The 22319-nt window shown below is 41.7% G+C and overlaps 1 protein-coding gene across 1 annotated transcript in view; it reads left to right on the forward strand.

Annotated features, from left to right (window-relative positions):
* The window catches only part of CREB5 (cAMP responsive element binding protein 5), a 973618-nt gene that overhangs the window by 442348 nt on the left and 508951 nt on the right, over nucleotides 1-22319 (forward strand). The window contains exon 5 of the mRNA XM_069211454.1: nucleotides 1738-1910. Coding sequence (XP_069067555.1) covers nucleotides 1738-1910 — 173 coding nt within the window. The remainder of the gene's footprint in view (nucleotides 1-1737; nucleotides 1911-22319) is intronic.

The following is a 22319-nucleotide window of genomic DNA, read 5'->3' on the forward strand; positions in this document are numbered from 1 at the left end:
ATGGGCAATTCATATTGTGCCATTGGTCATTGGCTAAGGCCTTGATTTGATGGAATTTTCAGAGTGCCCATCTTAAGGATAAGATCATGGTCGGTTTGTTGAGTAACAAAGAGGATAAGTGAAGAGTTATTATTGCTTCATTATAGTGACTGCTACCCCGTTTCCAAATTGAGACCACTTGATGCATGGGTGGCACATAACCATATGTGTTTAAGCTTTTGAAAAGAAATCAGGTTTGAGATTTTAGGTGTTGACGTCTCTTTTTTAGTATTTTGTCATGATCTTACAAAGCTTTTGTCACAGTAAATAAATAATATAAACTCTGTCTTTACTGCCTTTGTGGCTTTGTTTTTTGTATTCTAATTACTTAGTGCTAACAGAGAGCTCGTCCAAACTTTCTAACATATCATTGAGAACAATTCCTCATTGTGAAACTTAATTTAGTACTTTGCAAACATACATAGACGAAGAGCGTGGTTTTAAACCGAATGAGTACATCACTGCCATCTTAAGAATTGATTTCAAATAAATCCACATTCTAATATTTGATTACATTGGAAATAATTAAAAAACTAAAGTGAGATTACTGCTGTGAGGTTTTGTGATGGTATATCTTAATGTTTGCAAGTGCCCCTCAGATCCCAGTAAATATCCCAGTAAATTTACTTCGACAGTTAAGTGTAGGAATTAATATGGACCATTGACAGTCATAATGACTACATTCCCTTCTATCAATTTTAATTCATTTGCAACATCTTTGACAGAGACAAACAGCAGGCAAATCAGTCTTGCCCTTGCCCTTTTAGGGAAAGAAAGATTGGTATTTACATGAAGTGCTGAAAATAAGTGGCTCCAATGATAACAAAGTTCATAATGGAAATAAAACGTATCTAAATCTATAATAATATTGTGATTACAAATTGCAAAGAAAATCTAAATTTTTCAAATGAATTGATACCCATTGATGTACTTATTCATCTACTTAAAACATGATTACAACGTACGTAGAAAACTCAAGAGCGGACATACATACATGTATAGGTTCAACTAAATTTGGATAGCATTGATGTTATTTTTCATCAAATATCTGTAAAAGCACGGGCGGAAAATTAACTGAAAAATTTGCTCATCACAGAAAAGCTCAAAAAATGTATTAAGTGTAAGAGGAGATGAGGAGGGCCTGGCGGTGCTGGTGGTCCTAATCCACCAGGGCAGCGCTGAGATTACGACCCCCCTCTCCACCAGCAGTTACATGGCGGTAGCTCTGCCAAGCAAAGGCTGGTGGAGACGGGGTGCAGGGTGGCCGAGGGGGGTCCCTGCATGGCCTTTTCACTTGGCATGGGCAGTGTAGGGCCCCCCTGGCCAACCCCATCGCGAGGTTCACTGTCAGACAGTGAACATCACGATGGGTGCGGCAGCCCCCTACGCACTACAGCATTGCCTCCTGACGCACCGAGAAACTCTTAATAGGGCCCATGGGAAAGCGGACGCACTGGCAGCAACCTACCTGTCGGGACAACGGTGGACAGCCTTTTCTGTCTGCCGATGTCGTAATCGACCCCTCAGTGTTGAGAGTCATACTGGAGGATACATGTACAGAAATGGGTGAAAGTAAATAGATTGAGCTAAGGGTCATATTATGGACCTTAATTGCCTATGTGAAGAATGGATACAAAAAAATATGAAAGGCAGGTGTTCAATAACCAAAGTGACTGAACACGATTTTCTCTTTAACAGGCAATCTCAATGCATAATTCAGTTGGAGGTGCTATGCCTGGACCAGGGTCTCACCAACACTCCAATAATAGGATGCCAAACCATGACACCAGCGTTGTGATCCAGCAAGCCATGCCCTCCCCGCAGTCCAGCTCCGTCATCACACAAGCACCATCCACAAACCGACAGATTGGGTAAGTGAGCACTTCACTGTGCATTTTGCAGGCAGCTGTCAGTGTGGCAGGGGAAGATGGTGCCACAGATCTGTCTGCTCCTTGCACAAAACACAGGGAAAATCACACAGAACCTTTTCTTCATCGTTGATACAACTGCTGCTTTTATTATGTGATGTAAGTGTTTTATCTACAGCAAAAAGCATAAAAGGTGTGGATATAATGCATCACTGAGGAATAAGTGAAATATACCATTTTGAGCCCATAATTGGAGTTGTTAGTCTTCTTACTTTTTTTTTTGTCATTTATGATTTTCCATTATTCTATCTCTGAAAATAGTTTTTGTCTTATATGAATGTATGGTTAATTCCCTACACAAACGTTTAAATTGTAAACAAATGAGTGTAAAATGCACTTGGTACACGGCTTCCAGTGTTTTGGCAGTAAGGGTGTTTTTCAGTTATGCATTGATGTAGTAGTGAGTTGAATTGAACCCGAGTATGGAGAAAGAGATTCCAGTATGATCTCGCAATACGTGGATTTAATGTAAACATTACGGTGGTGACGAGGGAGGTAGAAGGGTGTCAAAGGAAGGTAGATAGAGGGAGGAGACTTCTTCTGACACACACTTTGTTTCAAGACATTATACAGGGCACAGATAGTTAGGACGATCCTGCTATCCGTGCCCAGCAAATCAGTGCTGTTTGATAACGCCCTGCACGCAGACAGATTCCAGCTTACCTCATTCCTCTTCAAAAGACTCCGACCTTGAGCTTCTGTTACCTTCTTTGGTTATCTTGTTCTGTAGCTTACTTTATGTTCACCTGGTTTTGTAGAAAATGTTTGCCTGCTTCTGATTTCATGATCAATGGCTTGTTGTCTTTTAGGCTAACAAAACTTTTACTTCAGAAGTTGAGTTCAGAATGCATTCTTGCTAGCTTCCTGCACAAAAACTACCAAAATAAGCTATTTTCGTCTTTCTATGCATGAAGTATAATATAACAAGAAGAAATAAACATATTACGCCTCTCTGTTTTAGGCATACTAATTTCACACAATTCCAGCTTTGCAAACCTTAGTAAATCTTGAAATGTGTGATATCAATGAATGGATGCACTGGAATGTTCATTCTCTACCCACTGAATGCCTACTACTAGGAAATGTAACACAACGCAGTGAAAGCCCCTGCATTACATTACATTAGTTTACAAAGCCACAAAAAGCCACAGAAATTAAAGCATTGTAAATCCCAAATAAGCCTTTGTGTTGCCTTATGAAAGGGGAAAACGTATGTCAGAACATCCACCCTAAATAGAGCGGACTGTGTGAGGTAGTTAGACCAAAAACCCACTATCCTTAGGCCAGTTGGTCTAAGGTTTCCATTAGCAGATCCAATGGGTTAGGGCTTTTCTGGATGCCAACGGTAGTTTACTTTGGCATGTGCTGCTGCAGTATATGGACGCAGCCACTGAAGGCTGCACTGACAGGCCTGAAGACATACGTCCTTAACAACGTGGATGTTTCCCGCTCAAGGTTAACCATGCTTACCGGAGCAACACATAGCTTTTTCTGTGCCTTAACCATGCATGTACTAAACTACACAAATGCGTGGTTAAGGCTATTAGGGCTAAGGGTGGGGGGCGGGTAGTTTATTTTTAAGGGGTGTGGGAAGGCTTAAGGAAGGGCAGGAGGAGAGAGGAGAGAAGTGGAGGAAGGATCGGGCAAGGACGCGGTGAGCTAAGTGGAATTGGAGCAGGGTTGGTGGGTAGTTTTAAGTGTGGGGTGCCTTTAGGGCTCTGGGCGGTTGGGGGGTCCGGGTAATTTAGTTTTTAGGGACAGGGTGGGAGGGTTGGGATAGTTTTTTTCAGGTCTTAGGGTGGGTGGGGGTGTCAGGTTAGTTTAGTTTTTAGGGGCGGGATCGTATTTTTTTTTAGGGCTCAGGGCGAGTGAGAGCTGTCGGGGTGGTTTTGTTTTATGGGGCAGGGGTGGGGGGCTCGGTGTAGGTTTTTTTTAGGGTCAGGGCCGGTGGGGGAGTCAAGGTACTTTAGTTTTTAGAGGCAGGGTGGGGGGGTTGCGATAGTTTTGTTTTAGGGCTCAGGGTGGGTGGGGAGGTTGGGGTCATTTAGGTATTAGGGGTGGGGGTAGCTTTGGGCCTCTTGCATGAAGGAACTGCCCATGCTGTTTCTCGTGCTGTTTCCACACATGCCTTTACTAGGCATGCTTTTACAACGAAATTCATTGTAAAGGCATGCGTGGTAATGGCATGGGTGGAAACAACGTGTTCGTGGTTCTGACCGCGTTGTTAAGGCATGCGTTGTTCTGGCATGCGTGGTTCCATTATACAACTGTGATGTAAGTCTACATTGTGATCCACATGTAACATTTACCTTTCTTCCTCATATTACTGTGGCCTTACTTGAATTAGAGAGCATGAACTGGAACCTGTTTGGTGTGCTGTAATAAATATTTTTACAGAAGGCTCAAAGATGTCCCACTTTTAGAACTGTTTTCATTTTGTATTTAATTTGGAGAGTACATTTTGCTGCACCATGCTTGGGGTTTTAATGTTGATTGCAGCCCTTGCACTTTTTTTTGCTGCAGAAAGGGGGTTAGCTGCTCACTTCGGAGTGGCTGGAGATGAGGCAAATTTTTATTACTGAGAGTAGTTTTTCTCTGTTTCTGTTTTTTTTTGTTTGGTCAGTTGATTGGTCCAGCATATTTCCTGAGTCAGCTTTTTTAGGGGACCTATACATTCAAAGGTGAGCACCATCTTGTGTGGGTTCTGGGTATGTGTGTGAGCGACAGCGCTCCAGTTGCTGCTGGGGCAGACTATGTGCCGTCATCCTGGTAGGGATTTAAGAGCGGGTGCTGTACATACATGCAGTAGACATGCGCAGTGGGCACAAAGGGTACTTCAACAATTGGCACTTATTGTTGGGCGGTCCTGCCAGTTATCACCTCTATAAGAAAATGCTATACAGCTACCTCTTAATAGAATATATTCAGCAGCAAAATATCAAATTGATGAACAGTAAGTCCTCTGTGGCTTCCTGTCAAATGTTATTTCCCTGACTCAGCACAGACTACATATTTATAAATTTATTTTGACCTACATCTCAGACTTCTGTTTTTTGAAGGAGGTGTAGTTAGCAGGCTCCTCTGCACCTAAACCTGTGCTGGTGATCCTACGGCTAGTCTATATTACACCACTATCGTACGCTGCATAGGAGGGGCATCTGGCAGTTATCCTTCGAACCCAATACATGTGTAATATGATTTAGGGAGAAAATATGGAACAAGCTGAAGCCGTTATTTTTATGCTTCAGATTTGCTCTACCGTTGCCTTGTCTGGGGCTTTGGTCTATCACCCCTGGTCCACATAGGGGCTTTCATACTATTATTACAGAGTGGATTTCTTCTTGTATCAGTGTACCCTAGTAGAAAGCCAGAAATCAGGTGTAGGACTTGGTCTCGGTTACAAAAAGAAAATCAGGAGTCTATGGCGGGTTGGCTAAGGGATCCTTTTTCATTGAGTTCCTGTATCTCCTCTTCTGAGACACGAGTTATCCAATTGGGGCTCAGAAACCCAAAACAAGCTCTCACTCTGTTTCCTGGTTTTCTGAGGCTCTCGTAAAGAAAAACAAGCATTTTTTTAAATTCCTAACTTGACTTTTCTTGCCACATAAATTGAAAATTAAAAGTAAAACATAAGGAAGTCAATTCAAAGGGACATGGCCGCCATTAAAGTGAGTGCCAGAGTTATTGGTTCCATGCGTGAATGTCAAGAAAGGATCACGGCTGGGATGGAGGCAAACCGAAACCGGAGAATGGGCCATAACACGCTGTAACTGGAGAAAGCGTGACGTAGTGTGATGGCCAACAAAAATGTTCACTTAGTGAAATCTCCTGGGAGGGAACTCAGCACACAAAGGAGGGACATTTCATAAAATGCACCAATAAAAATGAAGCATTTAAGACAAGCACAACAAAAAATGAATGGCAGTAGTCGGCATGGTTAAAAGCCCACAGAGAGATTACAACAGGCCAGAGCGCTCGCATGCTCGACCCTAAAACGTTGAAAGGAAAAAAGCACATGGCAAGAAAGAAAGTGGAGAGTTGCTTATGACCCTGTGATGAAAGTCTTTTATGAACAAGCTCTCAGAAACAGCTTACTCAAGCATGCGCATGCATCCTATTATACCAAAGAACTTGCATTGTCAGCTGATCCCTCTAGACAAACTTTCGATGCTGTAAATTCCTCTCTTCACTCTTAGTTGTAATTAAATATTCAGCCCTCAAAGGAACTACATGATAAACAATCTTCTTTGCCAAAATTGCTGACATTCATACACATGTTGATACTCAAACCACGGCCTTAAGATTTTATTAAGACAGAAGAGCGGGAGCTTAGCTCATCATCACATAAATCGTCAACCTTTACTATATTTCCCAGCCTGGGTCAGTGCTCTTCTATCAACTTGCTCATTGGACTCTCCTCCAGACCGTGTCCCTCAAAATTTTTTAACTTAGGGTCAGATAAAGTCTGTCCCCAGCTTTTCAAATTAATTAATAGCTCCCTTGAAACAGATTTGGTTCCCTCCTCTTGGAAAACCGCAATGATAAAGCTCATGCTGAAGAAAGTGACAACAGACCCCACTATTTTGGTCAATTTTACGCCTATCTCTGTGCTTCTAGTCCCTCGCAAGATTTTGGAAAGGGCTTTTGATCAGCAAACAGCAGAATATTTCGAAGTACACCTAGTACAGCTGCTGCTTGATGAGTCCCAATTGGGTTTCGGGCAGCAGCTTAGTGATGAAGCCAAACTCCTATCAGTAGCTGAGCATATTTGTTCCATCCCGGCCAACAAGGCTCGAGTCACTATGGTGTTATTATGCCTCTTGGCAATTTTCAACATCATGTTGCATGCTACCCTGCTGAAGTGTCTGACATGCAAAAGCATCAGTGGTCTACCCTTAAAGTGGCTCATGCATTTGTGTCTAATCAGTTACCTACCCTTAAAGTGGTTAATTCATTTTTATCTAATCAGTTCCAAAGGTATGTGTTGCGCCCATATAAATCTGAAATAAATTTACTCCATAAACCAAACAGTCCCTCAAGGCTCCTTGTAAGCCCTAAACCTTCCAATGTGTAACTGGCACCTTTGGCTCAAATTGTGCGGGAACACTTGTCCTCAATCTTCTCCTATGCTGATGACACCTAGCCCATAGTTTCAATCTCAGAACAGTTTTCCTGCACTAAAGATCTGTTTCGAGACGGACTATTGTCAGTAGTCAAATGCATGATCCAACGCTCCCTCCACCTCAATTTATCTACAACTGAGATTTTAGTTTTTGCTTTCTCTGACTCTATTTGGACTCAATCCTGGTGGCTGCCCGAGCTGGGGCAGGTACAAAGTCCTAGCTCAAAAGCCAGAAACCTGAAGATTATTTTTGATCAGGACCTTAGATCACATCTGTTTTTACTACATGTTATTCGTTTCTTAAGACACTTGCAAAATTCTGATTTTGTACCTGTATCAAGCCCAAAATGCATTGTTCAAGCAGTAATTACTACAAAATTGGAGCATAGAAGCTCCCTCTATTTGGGTTTGACTGCATACACAATTAACTATCTGCAGGTAGTCCAGAATGCATCAGCCTATTTTGCGCTAAAGCTTCCTAGACATGTATCACTTTGAAACCATCTGAGTGAACTGAACTGAATGCCCATTCATAAGAGGCTTCTATTTAAGACCCTGGTCCTTATGTGTCCGGCTGAGAAGCAGGCTGGGCCTGTATACCTCCAGTGGCAGGCACAGCTGTACAGCCCAAGAAAAACATAAAGATGTGTTAGTACTTTGCTCCTTACTATACCTAGCATTTGACAGACCAAAATGGGAGGCATGAATTTTCCTTTCTGGCTGCCCAGAGATGCCGTTCGCTGCTAGTGGAGCTACAGATGACACCATCTGTTTCATGCTTCAAACAAAACTGGAACCATGGGTCTTTAATGTGGAATAGGCATTCCCTGTAGCTTTAGTATCTTTTAGCACCTGGAAGTCCCTTAGGCCAGCTGTTTATGCTTTATAAGTTAATATTCAAGCATTCACTTCACTCATACCTAACGTCTCCTGGAAATTACTGCAAAGCTCAAAAGGGCATTATCCTTTATATCCTATTTATATATTGTACTTATGTGAATGCCAATTCTCAAAGATGGCTGCTGCAAAAACTCTGGAGAGGTCCTCCTCCTTTCTGCTCCTCTGTGTCACTACTTTTCACTTGGCCATGTACTGTTTAGTATTTTCTACAACTGACGTATGGATACAAGAGTCAGGAAATCCAATACATGTCAATATGAGACATTTTTAAGAGATCAGCTGTTCAATGGAGATTAAAGTACATGACCCCAAAACATCACCTCTGATGTGACTTTTTTTTTTTCGATCTGCTTTTGTGACTTTACGGGATCTTACCTCGCCAGCAAGGGTTCCAATGCTTGTCTTTTGCTTCTGACTACCAGACTCTTTGTCCGTTGCTGCTCATAGAGCCTCATCTACACCTGCAGTTGGAACACATCAGGGCCTTTTAGTTTTATTGCTGTGCCTGTAGAAGAATCAGTTGTCATTCAGTGAGCCTAGGCCTGTTGCTCCATATTTTAGGTAATGTGAAAGCAGAAGCTCAGATCCCCGAAGAAGACTTAAACACTAAGAGAAAAAATGTCCACTACAACTACTTTTTCACTATGCCATTTGTTTTTGAATACCATGCAAAGACAATGCTATAAAAGAACATTCTTGTAGTGTGTGACCAAATGCCTCAGAGGAGAAATGTGAAGCATTGTTACTGTCACCGAAAATTGCCACATATTCTGTTTTGAATCGTTACACAAATACTAACCCTCAGAATTGGAATTGCCAACACTACCACTGGCAGCCATGGCCCAAACACAAATTATTTCACTACGGAATATCGCTGCCAGTGAAGGGAGCAAGACAGTTCTTACTAAAGTGCAAAAAGGGTTGAAGGCGGCCATTGGACCATTAAGAAACCAAAAGGCTGTTGTGATGGAGGTTCGGGTACGTGGAAGGTGGCCTGCCGTTTGTACGTTGTGATCGCAATTTGGAACAGGTACTACGAGATACCGCGCTTAGATACACACGCGGTTTCCCGCTCCAACATATTCGTTTACGTACAAATAGGATACTCGAAGTTACAGGCGCCATACTGTCTGGATATATATTTCAATTTGTGGGTACTAATAAGGATACTCGATGCTATAAGCGCCACGATTTCCTGAATTTCTCTTATTCTCAGCCACCACTAGTTGGTTATCCTGGAATTTTCCCGGATTCATAATACTGACTGATGTTTAGATATTAGCACAGCCCTGATGAAGTCTTTAGAGATTTTACTCTCTCTCAAGACGAAACACGTGTTGGCGTTGGTTGCTACATGATTTTAAGGATTGTTCTCTATTACTGTGATGTAATCTGTCATCCAAGAATAAATTTCTTCATGATCGCCAGTTTCTTCACATGATTCCCTATCGGCACAACAAGGACTTTTAAATTTCTCTATACTTAATTGGTTTTTGATTCACGAGTGCCCTGACTTTTGACTTTTTTACGTGGAAGGAAGCGGAAGTGATTTAAGGATGGGTAATTAGAAAGAGGATTATCTACTTAGCATGGCACAAGCGATGAAAATGAAATAATTCTAAGATATATTGAATAAGTTGGTCAGCACAGCATTGGTATATTATTTACATTGGTTTTGTCTGACTAATGCAGATTAGAATGTTAATGGGCTTTCCCATTCTTGTAAGGAGCTTTTTTGTCTTATTGTCTGTGTTTAATAAAATTCAACATTACTTGCTAAAACTAGATGCATCTTGCCTACAGGGAAAACGGAATACAATTGATCTTGCATGACCTTTCAGGCATGTAGATATCACACTGATTTTACCATCTCATTTATTTCTCATGACTGATGTTGGAAGAAATTCTCCCTTTTCTCTTTTTATAGTCGTTATGAGAACTAAGAATAGCTATGTACAGATCTAGTGGCAGAGGACTGCAACCAATGTAGAGAACCAGGTGAGCCGCTAATGTGGTGGCATTGGCCCATGAGGGAATGATACAGTTAATCGCCTGTCCCACCCTTAGCCCTTAAATAGACTCCTATATATTGCTGGAAGGTAAGGGTAACAGCAGCAAGCACTGGAAAGTAGATAAAGCAAACATGGCTGCTTGAGTCTTCTGTAATATCTGTTCCTGCCTCTATCCTGCCTCTGTCTTCATGACCCCTGGGACCAATGTCAGTGCAAGGGTTACCAAGGTTCTAGTCATTGGTACAAGCTGCTTCCCTGCCTAGCCCAAATTTATGTCCATGATTGCAAAGCTTCTTCCTGATGCAGTAAATGTTTTTTTCCATCTGCTCTAAAGCCACCGAAAAGGTCGTATTAGTTAGCTAGGACTCAAAGACTTATCCCAAAAGAATCTGTTACCCTCAGATAAAAAGCGCTCTTTTTCAGTACTGTATGGTCATGATTGTGGAAATAGATATCTAATGGCAGTTTGGTTTTTCCATCATTCAGACCACTGAACTTTAAAATCCTTTTTTTCCATTAATTGAACAAAAGTCATTTTTATGCAGGAATTCCTGGATCACAATGCTAGTGCAATTTTTTGATCAGCCACAATATGTAACCCAACACTATTTTTGTGCAGTATCAGATATACTACTGTATGCCTACTTAAACATCATTAGGTAGGATTCGTTTTTGTGAATCCCTAAAAAAGCCTGCAAGTACAGGGATGCAAGCATGTGGGAGAGAGAGGCCTCCATTCCTGCTTTCCAAGTAAGCCAGAAGTTCAGCCCTCTTTCCTTGTAAGTACAGCCCCTTGCTCAAATTAAAGCAAACATTGGAAAATCCATTAGTTCTGGACTTGGCAAACTGAGATTATTCTATTTTTACATTTCTTATTGCAAACATATGCCACAAAAACAAAAGATGAGTAGAGTAGCTTAAACAAGTCTGCAATATTCTTGCAACAAAAATTGTAAAATAAAAAAAGAACAATTATATATAATTTTAAAAGAGCAGCATTTGTGTTTCTAAACAGGCAGTCTACTTAGGACAGGTATAGAAACGTGTTTAGTTACATTGTACTTCCCAGGAAATTATGATTCTTATCGGCACCAGGATAAGGCACCTTTGGCTCTGAATTCCTGTAACTGGAGGCTAAAACATACAAGGGTGACTAAATTATTATAAAAGAATGAAGATTGGAATTACAAAGGCATTGACAAAGTACAGTATTGGCCCATCAGTCATTTCTTTAGTGCACTTATTTTTAGGCGGATGTGCACATGTTAACATTAAAGATGCAGTCACTCACAAAACAAGAGAGCTAATGTTCGAAGTGGACTGACCATTGCCCTATACTGTGGTGGTCCGAATTATAATGAGAATGAAAGCTGAACCGACCACTGGATAAAGAGGACTGACCTAAAGCCCTATATGTTGTTATAATCGAGTGTTTTGCAAGCATAAAAAGATATAGGGGGTCATTCCAACCCTGGTGGTCCGGGGACCGCGGAAGCACCGCCAACAGGCTGGCGGTGCTTCCTGGGCCATTCTGACCGCGGCGGTAAAGCCGCGGTCAGAAAAGGGCAACCGGCGGTTTCCCGGCCGGTTTACCCCTGGCCCAGGGAATCCTCCATGGCGGCGCTGCTTGCAGCGCCGCCATGGGGATTCCGACCCCCTTCCCGCCATCCTGTTGGCGGTTTTTACCGCCAGGAACAGGATGGCGGGAACGGGTGTCGTGGGGCCCCTGGGGGCCCCTGCACTGCCCATGCCACAGGCATGGGCAGTGCAGGGGTCCCCTAACAGGGCCCCATAAAGATTTTCAGTGTCTGCTTTGCAGACACTGAAAATCGCGACGGGTGCCACTGCACCCGTCGCACCCCTACAACTCCGCCGGCTCCATTTGGAGCCGGCTTCATTGTTGAGGGGGGTTTCCCGCTGGGCCGGCGGGCGGCCTTCTGGCGGTCGCCCGCCGGCCCAGCGGGAAAGCCAGAATGGCCGCCGCGGTGCGGTCATTCGGCGGTTCCCTCCTGGCGGGAGGCTCCCGCCGCCCGCCGGGGTCAGAATGACCCCCATAATCTTTGTAGCCATGCATGTACGGCTGAATTTATATTTCAATAGGTCTGAAAATATTTTAAGCTCTTTCCTGTTTGGTATTCACATTGTGGATGGTCCTATGGAGTAGAGCCACGCTCTTCTGTTTCCTGTCAGATTAAAGTGGGTATTGGAACAGAAGTCAAACGGAGCCAATCTGCTGCATTTGTTTATGATTACATGCCTTCTATCAGAGATTTGCGTTTTCCAATTCAAGGCTTATTTTTTGCAGATAGTTTTCTATCAAGTCGTGCTGTTAAAAGCAAGATGAATGAAAAACACGCGATCATACATTTTTTTAAGCGTTTGTATTGCTTTTATGACGAGTTTATCAATGTTTGGAATTTCAGCCACATAAAAATTAAGTCGTTTCCCTCTTCTGCCAAATACTTGGTCAAATATTCCTTATTCTGCCAAATATTAAAAATACTGCTTAGTACATACCTACTTTCTAGTCAGTGAACCATAGCCACAGCGGTCTCTTATTTTAATATTTACTGGGTGTGAAATATTGCCATGCATTGATGACAAGAGTGAAAAGGTTTAACAGTAGGAGAAACACAAAAACAGATCTACATGCACCCCAGATCGAGAGCTCATTTACTCAAGAAATGAGAAATGTGTGCAAGAAGGAAGCCTCAAAAAGTCCACGGTAGTGAAAACAGGGCAAAAGGAAAGGCATAGACTTTTGACCCATTTCTTTTGTCATTCTTATATTTTGCGGATACATATGTCATCATAATCTCTCTCTGACCAGAAAGGACCATTGTAATAATAAGGAAATAGATGGTTTTATATTAGGATTGAAAAGGTTGCCCATCTGCCATGAGGTCATACAATAAGGTCATGCAATGGAAAACATATGCAGAAAATATTATGCTATGCTTTATAAAAAGAAGCTCAGCCAGATGGCATAGAAAGCTATGAATTGAAAATCAGACCTTAAAGCAGAAGCCATAGCCCCTGGACATGTGGTGTGTCCCCTCTTCGGACAACAAAAGAGTCCCTGACCCTCATGTCTGCTTGCAAGCCTTTTTTTTTTTTTTGCAGAACTTTTTTACCATGGTTTTATCACATGTTTGTTTTGTGATGCGAGAAATTTTCTAGCTCCCCGATTTGGTCACTAAAAGCTAGGTACATGTACAGTTAAGCGCTAGATACATATGCAGTGCAGAAACACTAACAAAACCCCTACAAAAAGCATGAAGCAATTGACGAAAGCACAAATAGTTGCATCCTTTATAACGCACGTAGATTTATACATACATGACATTATTGAAATCACATATGTAATTTATTTTGACAGGTTTTTATTTCGATTTTGATCCCATTTTTAAAGTTTTATTTAGACGTATAAATAACAGTTTGAATCAAGGATTAAACCATTTGCACTCAGCACAGTTCACATTACTACAGTAATGACCCTACTCTACATAGGACCTGATTGACAAACTGCATTTTGGGTATTGTGCACAGTGGTACCACTTACTTACAACAAATTGCAATGCATAAGCCTCTGGCCAGTACCTTAGCATCCATCACTCCTATCTTTGCTGTGCGGCGATATCTTCCATGGTGGCAGTGATCTCCACATACGTATGTAAACGTTTTAGTAGTAAATGTGGGAGGGACAATGGGAGACTTACTACTGTATAGCAGGGGTGTAGGGAAATTTAAGAAGGTGCTTGGGAGGGACATGTTAATGCAAAATAGACTTCCTCAAAAGAGTAAGACCATTGCAGGTTACAAAATACTTTTAAAGGCTCTACAGACCTAAAAGTGTCAAAGCAGTTGTAAACATACTCTAGCCAAGCCTTGGAGTTAGTCAAGCAATACATAAATTGCTCCTATAAAAACATATAAGTTATGTATAATTAGTAAAATTATTGGTTTAAATTGTATAATAAATGTAACTTTAAAAAATACATTAAACTTTTAAAAAAATGCAATACATGTTTTCCAATTAATTAAATATGTAACTTTTGACCAAGTTCCCTATGATATAAATACAAAAATGTTAGGCATTTAAAAAATATTGCTTAAAAAGTAAAATTTATAAAAGTAATTCATGTATTACATTCATCTTATTATGTAATGCACATGACATTTGAGGAGTTAATGTGCTGAAAAAATGTATTTTATTATTTCCTAACATTATTAAATATTTAAAATTAATTTACATTTATATTATATATATCCACCAACTAGGTGAATATAAAGTATGGTGATTATGTTACTTGTAGTTGACTTTACAGTCATGAATACCATTTTGGGAGGCTTAATCCTTTTATCGGGGAGGGGGTGGGTGGAGGTGTTAGTCTACATTTAAATGAAAATCTCTATTCAGAAAGGTGAGTAGAAACAATATGGAGAATACCGCCGTATAGAAGAATATATTTTGTGAGTAAGCATGCACATGCATATTTACCTTTGTGTAAAAGCCCACATCTGGATTACAAAATGTGGGAAATTACTGAACAATCAAACCTTTTTTTACACACACAAATTTTGTTAGGTATAGCCTGGTGAAGTTATTCTTGGCTGGAGGGACCCTGTGCTTAATTTGAATCAGTGGTTGCTGGTGGGGCCCACCAGCACTAATGTTTGGGGACTGGTACTTATTTTTCCCCATCAGACATTGACTGCGAGCAACAGAGAAAAAAACACACACAGGAAAGAAGTAAGAAAAGCAAGATTGAAAGACCATTGCAAAGGGAAAAAACAGGAAACTGCATGAGTGAGATGAAGGGGCAGGGGCAGGGAGTGTCTAGAAGAGCCATGAGGTTGATTCAAGGCAACACAACCTTAGTATTAAGTGTGCTTACATTTACCAGCATCAGCCACATGTTTCTGAGCAGAGCATTGGGCACTGGTACTCATTCTATTACAGATTAAGCACTGGAGTATCACAAGACTGCAAGATTTTCAGCTTGGAACAGTCAACTTCACGTGCTATTACAATGTTATTTCCTTTCCCAGCCTGAAAACCAGCCTTCATTATCTTACTGTGGCACCAAGAATGTGATCTCTCATGGGCTTCCCAGTCTTCCTGCCTCTGGGTTCTTAGCTGTTCTTAGCTGGTGCAGGGATATTTTGGTTGCTATGTAAACTGACATTATCCCTTGAAATAGAGAGGCCAGATGTGTACAGGGATGGGCGCAGGCAGACACATCTGTCACAGCCAACCGTGTAGAGTACACCAAGATCTCACTGTGGTATCTGGGCAGCGAAACAGCATATGCTCCCAGGGGGCAGGGCCTGGACATATTTTAATAAATGTGCGCTGGGTGGGAATGATTGTTTAATTTCAGCAACAAATTGGATCAAGTTACCAAGCTCAAGTCCTTCTTTGTTTGCATTTTTGAGATCAGGGCATATGCTCACGCACTCTATGTGGTTGCGCTTTGAAGTTGCAATGAAGTAAACCACAAGGCCAGCTGGTAGGGCAGCATGCTGGCAGCAGAGGCGACTCCTTGCAGGTAAATGTACTGATGATTAAAAGAATAAATGGATGAGGGAAAAATGTTGGGAATATCTTTGAATAGTTTGAGTTCGGTTTTTGATGATTTGTGTTTTGTCACCATGGTTTCCAGGACTCCTTCTTTTGGAATTTCTGGCAGTGACCTATCACAGCTGCTTACAATGGCAACATAACACAACAAATACTCAGCTATAAAGCTGCCGCCCAGAACCTCATGTGAAACCGCTGAGAATACTACGAAATTGGAATACCTTGCGCTTTGATAGCTTGGAAAAACACTAAGAAAGTAATCCAAACGTGCTTGGTCTGAAGGGCTTCAATGACAGTTTTGCAGTCTGCTAGTTTCCTTTTTCTTAAACTTATATGTGTGTTTGTAGGATCTCAGGCAGCAAAGGTGATGAATTTTTCATCAGGCGGTTCAAATCCCAGCTTTCCCATTTCACCAACTCGTGTGATCCTGGGTCAACATCGTGATGCTTCAGTTCCCTTATTTAGCAAAATTGGCAACTATTAGAAATAGGCAACACTCACAAAACATCATAAACTTTGCAGGGAAAAATTAAGGTTCCATCATTCAATCACACCATTTTTTGATATTTTTCATATTTGTCATGAACCTGTGTAAGGGTTTGTAATGTGATTCAAATTGAACAATGCCAGATCTAGAACCTTGTTATGAATCCAGCGGGACTCCAACTCCTCTGTTCTCATTACCATCATTGTCTGGTCTTTCCCTTTCTGTTTCAGTGCTCAAGAGTGGCTTATATGTTGTTCAATGAGTTACAAAAGTTTTATTGAAATAAATATAAGAAATTATGCTATTTTTCATATTTATGAACACAATCCCATGCTTCTTCTTGAAAATGTATATGAAGCCTATTACTCTTTCCTGGCCTTGAAATCATTTTCTAAATGCAAGTGCTGGTAAAACCAACTTTTCAGCGGGCAACACAGCTTCTGCGTATTGCGTACTGTAGTACTGAGGGTGCTGGTCAATGCTGGTCAATTCTTGACTGATCTCTACTAATGCCGTTTTTGTTGACCTGCGAACCTAACAGAGCACGCTCCAGCAGAGAACACAAAAAATGACTGGCCTTTTCATCTTCAGCATATGAAAATATTTTCCTCTACTTAGAATGATGTGCTGGCTCCATATACAGTTATAAATCATATCATATTTAATATACTATAATTGTACTAGCAGTGAGCCAAGTATTTTCAAGAAATGTGCACGTACCTTTAACGGAGAAGGGATGGCTTTCATAGCACCTGTGTAAGTCTATTGATGAATCGGTTCTAGTGTCGACATTATTGCTTAAATATATGAATGTTATGTTATAAAAAAATCTGTTTCTGTTTAGTGAGATATTCAGGGGGCTCTAATGAGCTCTAATTATATCAATAATCTGTACTTTGTGCCATAGAGTCTCTTTTTTAGGTTGAACATAGCAGTGCGCAAGTGTTGCTTTTCCGACATATTGATATCTATGTGGGCTTTTAACCACGCCCACCTCACGCCCATCACTTTCATTCGCTCGTGGGCTTGCCTCTCAAAAATCCTTTGTTATCATTGGTAAATGCTTTATGCTTGTCCCTCGTTGGGGTGGTTTTGTTACCGCCTTGGGTACCGACCCTGTTACATGGATAATTGCACGTTTGCCAATATGACTGGAAGTGAACTTCTTTTTCCTTTTGTGTCTCTCCTTCGCCCTCACGCTCATGGCGGCTGTGGCACTTTGAATCAGCTCGCTTTTGGCAACTGTTTTACTTTTAATTTTCAATGTATGTGGCAAGAAAAGTCTTAACAACACTAATAGCTCTAACTCGAGCAAACGTGAGACCCATTGCATTGCAATTGCTTGTTTGCAGTTGTGGTAGTGCACCTTTACCTGGCTTACTTCACATGCCACATTTTATTAGATGACTCACCACAACTAAGGATGTCTATGGTCATTGTACCTTTGTACCTATGTCATTGTTATTCTAGGATCTGACCCAAAGCCCAGTGAGAGTTTGTGAAACAGAATCAGTCTGGCGATGGCAGTGTTACCCTAAAAACCTTTATGAACTGGGCCACTCTGCTCAGAATCTGATGTTGGTAAGACCTCGAATAAAAGAGGAGGTGGTACAATCCAAGAGCCTCAGCATGACAGAGAGTAAGTTATTCATGTGGCATGGAAGTGGACAAGGTATTTAATAAAAATCCTGCGTTCTGGTATTCATTCTTTCCCTGACACACGAACAGCATGTATTAGAGTGACAGGTCTCCATCGATGCCTGTCCTTTTTGTACAATTGGTTGTCAGTGTGATTTTGAACTTCATGTAATGTTGTCAGCTTCTTTATTTTAAATTTAGTACAGCCAAGCCATAAGTAATAAACTTTATAGGGTCTATATAAAAGGCAATAGAAAGTTGTGGAACACATTAACTTCACACTTCACACATAGTACCCCCCCCCCCCCGGAACAGGAACAGGGGGATGGAGAAACAAAGAAACAGGCTGAGCATTCATATAATAATGTCAGTGTGCTGAAATGATTGTTCTAATGGCCACACGTTTATGATCACAGAGCAATAGCTGTAACACTGCCCAAGTGTGATAGACTGCACATAGTTTCACCATACAGTGATTTGTTTGTCAGGTATGACAGCTCTGCCTTGTTCGCATTTCTTTTGTGTGCAAGAAGCCTGAAGGAAAGGAGTTCACCTCCTAAGCACCGGATGCCCAGTTCTCACCGGTCCATCACCACCTGACAATGAAGACAGGTTTATAACATTCCTCATAGGCAATTGTGACACTCATGCAAATTAAGCAGGATGAGATGCTGTGTTCTGTTGTCTCCAAACATATATTCCAGGCTCAGACCAATCAAAACGCCATCACAAACATTTTGCTTCCCTAAAAAAAATAGTATAGCTCACTTTGTTTAATATTAGTTATCTACGCTGTTCAAAATGTTTCTCCTTAAATTATATACAGGATCCAAGAGCAGCCATAGGACCAGGAATGATAAAGGTCGCTCCAACTTGCTGTTCACTACTTCCCCCAATGGAGCCTAGGACAGGGCTGCTTCAACCTCACCCAGGTATATTGCCAGGGCTAGCCTTCCATTGAAGCATGCAATTAAAACGGTTCAACTCAAAATGCCTATCACAAAATACTGAAGCAAGACCAAATTTGTGGTCCATGTGATGGCAAATACATTTTCACTGAAATGTATCAAAATATTTCTCCCAGTTTAATGACCTATTGCTTTATGTTTTTCTGTGTGTCTTTTCCTTTTACACAATACATACATCATGCTGTAATGGACTTATTGTAACAAAAACAAATGTCTATTTTCCTTGCCAGTAAGTGCATTCTCGTTGATCCCCCTAGAGTCTAAGTATAATACCTCATGTGCTTGACATTCTCAAATACCGAGGATACTCTTCTATTGAAGCCTCATGCTACCCATATTCCATCCATCTTGTTCCAAGTATGCTTGTCTTTATAGCCTGACTGTACCACCAGGCTCTGGGTAAATGATGTATGTAGAAATACACAACACAAAAATTAGGATGATGCCTCTATTTTTGCAAAGACTCTAACCAGACTAAGGTGGTCATTCTGACCTCGGCGGTCTTTTTTGTAGACCGCCGAGGGACCACCGTACGGAAGACCGCCAGTGCTGGCGGTCTTCCGCACGGTCCATTACGACCGTTGGCAGCGCTCCGCCCGTTTCCGGATGAAGAGCCGCCAACAGCCATACTGGCGGCAGGCGGGGAAGTGGAGGTAGCTCCACCTCCACCGCCACGCCAACAAAACACCGCCCAGCGAATCACGACTTGTGATTTGCTGTGGTGGTGTTCTGTTGGCGTGATGGTGTCGGCGGAGCTGCCCCCATGGGTCCCGTTCCCTCCCGGAGGATCACCGGAACAGGTAAGGTGATCGTCCGTTAGGGAAAGGGGGTGGGTGGGTGTTGTGAGTTGTGTGCGTGCATGGGGGCGTGCGTGTATGTGTGTATGTTGAGAGTGTGTGCATGAATGTGGGGGGTGGGGGTGTATGTTGAGAGTGCGTGCATGAATGCGGGGGTGTGTGTGTATGTTGAGAGTGCGTGCATGAATGCGGGGGGGTGTGTGTGAATGTGCATGAATGCGTGCATGTATGCGTGCGTGTATGTGTGTATGTCTGTGTACATGTTGGGGACCGGAGTGGGGAGGGGGTCCTGCAACCTTTTGGGGGTGGCAGTGGTGATGGGTGGGTAGGAGAGGGAGTTGGGATGGGGGTGGGGGGTGGGGGAGACCCCTATCAGTGCCAGGGAAGGGATTCCCTGGCACTGATAGTGCTTACCGCCATGGATTTCATGGTGGTCCCAAACCGCATGAAATCCATGGCGGTAAGCCGGGGTCAGGCGGGTCGGAATACCGCTGGCGGTATGTGACAACCGCCGGGCTGGAGACCCAGGTCTCCAGCCCTGCGGTCGTTACCGCCATGGCGGTCGGAACGGTGAAGCGGCGGCTGGCCATGGCGGTATCCGCCATGGTCAGAATGTCAGAAAAAAGACCGCCAGCCTGTTGGCGGTCTTACCGCCGCTTCACCGCCGACCGCCACGGTCGGAATGACCGCCTAAATTTCTAGAGCAGCTCCCATAGATTTACCAATGGTTGTGGCTTGAGAAATAAGGCCTGCTGCTGTTTGCTTGTTCAGAACAGGCATCCGCCTTGCTCTGCTGTGTGTGTTCTGCTGCTTCAGTGCACCATTGTCGAAGAAGCTCAAAGTTATGCCAAAAAGGACACTGCAGCATGCCATCCTTAAGGCGAATGTTATGCTGCAACTCATTTCTGCAAATTCCCCTCCTCATTTCACCAAAGTGTTTTAGGCATATCTTGGGAATTCCATGCCTTGGCAGTTTTGTGCTTCAGCCTCCATTAGTTTGCAGGTACACAATGACATGCTGACATTCTGGAAGTTTTAATGTTTGTGTTTAGCCAAATTACATGCTGATTTTGCAGAGAAATGTATTCTCATTATGGGACCATTACCATTCTTATGATGATAACTTTAGGACAAACTCATGATCTTTTTTAGACATTCTGGCAATTGTTTTTTAATTCATTGTTGGTTTTTAATGTGTTTGTAAAACCAATTGAAGCTACAAAGCCTCCGGATACTATTTCATGTTTATTTTTATGGTGCTGCTCAGATCATCTTTTGGCTGATGTGACTGTAATTGTATTTATGTAGCGCTTACTACCCCTGACGGGGCGTCAAATCGCTTTTCGGCGAGTAGCACGCTACTCCAGAACCCAAGAGGAATTAGTGGTGGATTAGTATAGGGAAATATGAGTACAGTATTAGTATGAGTTAATTTGAGCAGAGGATATGTGAGTTTGTTAGTTTGGATTGACTAGAGTAATGGAGGGATACAGGAGGGAAGAATCGAGAAGTGTTAATTGGGAGTTTATAGTAATAGGATGAGGCTTGGGATGAGTAAAGGACAGATGGAGGAGGGAGGAGTCTATGGAAAGGGGTTAGGGAGATCATAGTAGCAGAAGGGGCTTTGGATGAGTCAAAGGTGAGATAAATGAGGGAGAATTTAATAGGGTTGTTTGGGAGATCAGAGTAGTAAAGTGAGGTGCGGGGTGAGCCAGGAGCGGTGGAGGAGGGAAGAGCTTAGCCAGGGTTATTTTGGAGATCAAAGTAGTAGAATGGGTTTGGGATGAGTCAGAGTTGGCTTGGAGGATAGAGAAGCTAGAGACATAGGGCGATGGGGAGACACGGTAAAGCTTTGAAGAGAGTAACTTTTATTTTATTTTAATTTATTTATTTATTTTTATTTAATTCTTTTTAAATTTGTATTTATTTATTGAGTTTTATTTATTTATTTTTTTATCTAGGACACTAGGACTAGAGAAATAATTAGATGTGTAGATACATAGTAAGTGAATATATGTGCAAGGAATATAATAATGGGTATAATAATATGAGAAGTGAAGTTGTATTGTGTAAACACATGGCCCCCTCGGGTAGATATGATGCAATACACATGGCGCCCTCGGGTAGATATGATGCACTGTAAGGTAATGTAATATGGGATGGATTTGATGCGTTGTTGGTGAGCTCATTTTAGCTTAGTGTTTTATTTATGTATATATTCATTTTGTTTTATTTAGCACAAACATGGCACATTGTTAGAGATATCATTGAACTACTTTATAGATGATGGAACATTGAAATAAATAATAAACTATATAATGAACCCATTTAAATGTAATATGTTATTTTTTCGTTTGCTAACTTTGTTTGTGATAGTGTGGTAATTTGTGGGACAAGTTCACAATGATTATTGGCATATATATTCGCATTCTGCAAAGTACGTGTGCCTGTTTTAGGAATAATATGATACCATTGTAGAAATGCCATGTTTATTTTGAAACCCCTGCGAAATACTGATGTGTTAGGGAATAGGATTAAGATCCATGGACTCCATGTTATACTAATTCTGGATCAGATGGGCTACTTATGTTAATTGTTGAAACAATGCAATGTTTCATTCATGTACATTTCACACAATATGATCTCATGCTGGAAAGTGGACCACACATGGGTTGTTTAAGGTGTTTTTCCTTATTATGTGCTAAATAATGGCTTGGCCAATTGTGTCTTAAGAGTGAAACAATACATTCTTATTTCATACGTGTTATTTTGATGGAGAATTTTAAAATCCTCCTTTGCATTTGTTTCTTAAAAAGTGACTTGTTGTCAGGAAAACTGTACCAG

Source organism: Pleurodeles waltl, chromosome 10 (genome assembly GCF_031143425.1).
Source record: "Pleurodeles waltl isolate 20211129_DDA chromosome 10, aPleWal1.hap1.20221129, whole genome shotgun sequence".
NCBI classification, from domain to species: Eukaryota; Metazoa; Chordata; class Amphibia; order Caudata; family Salamandridae; genus Pleurodeles; species Pleurodeles waltl.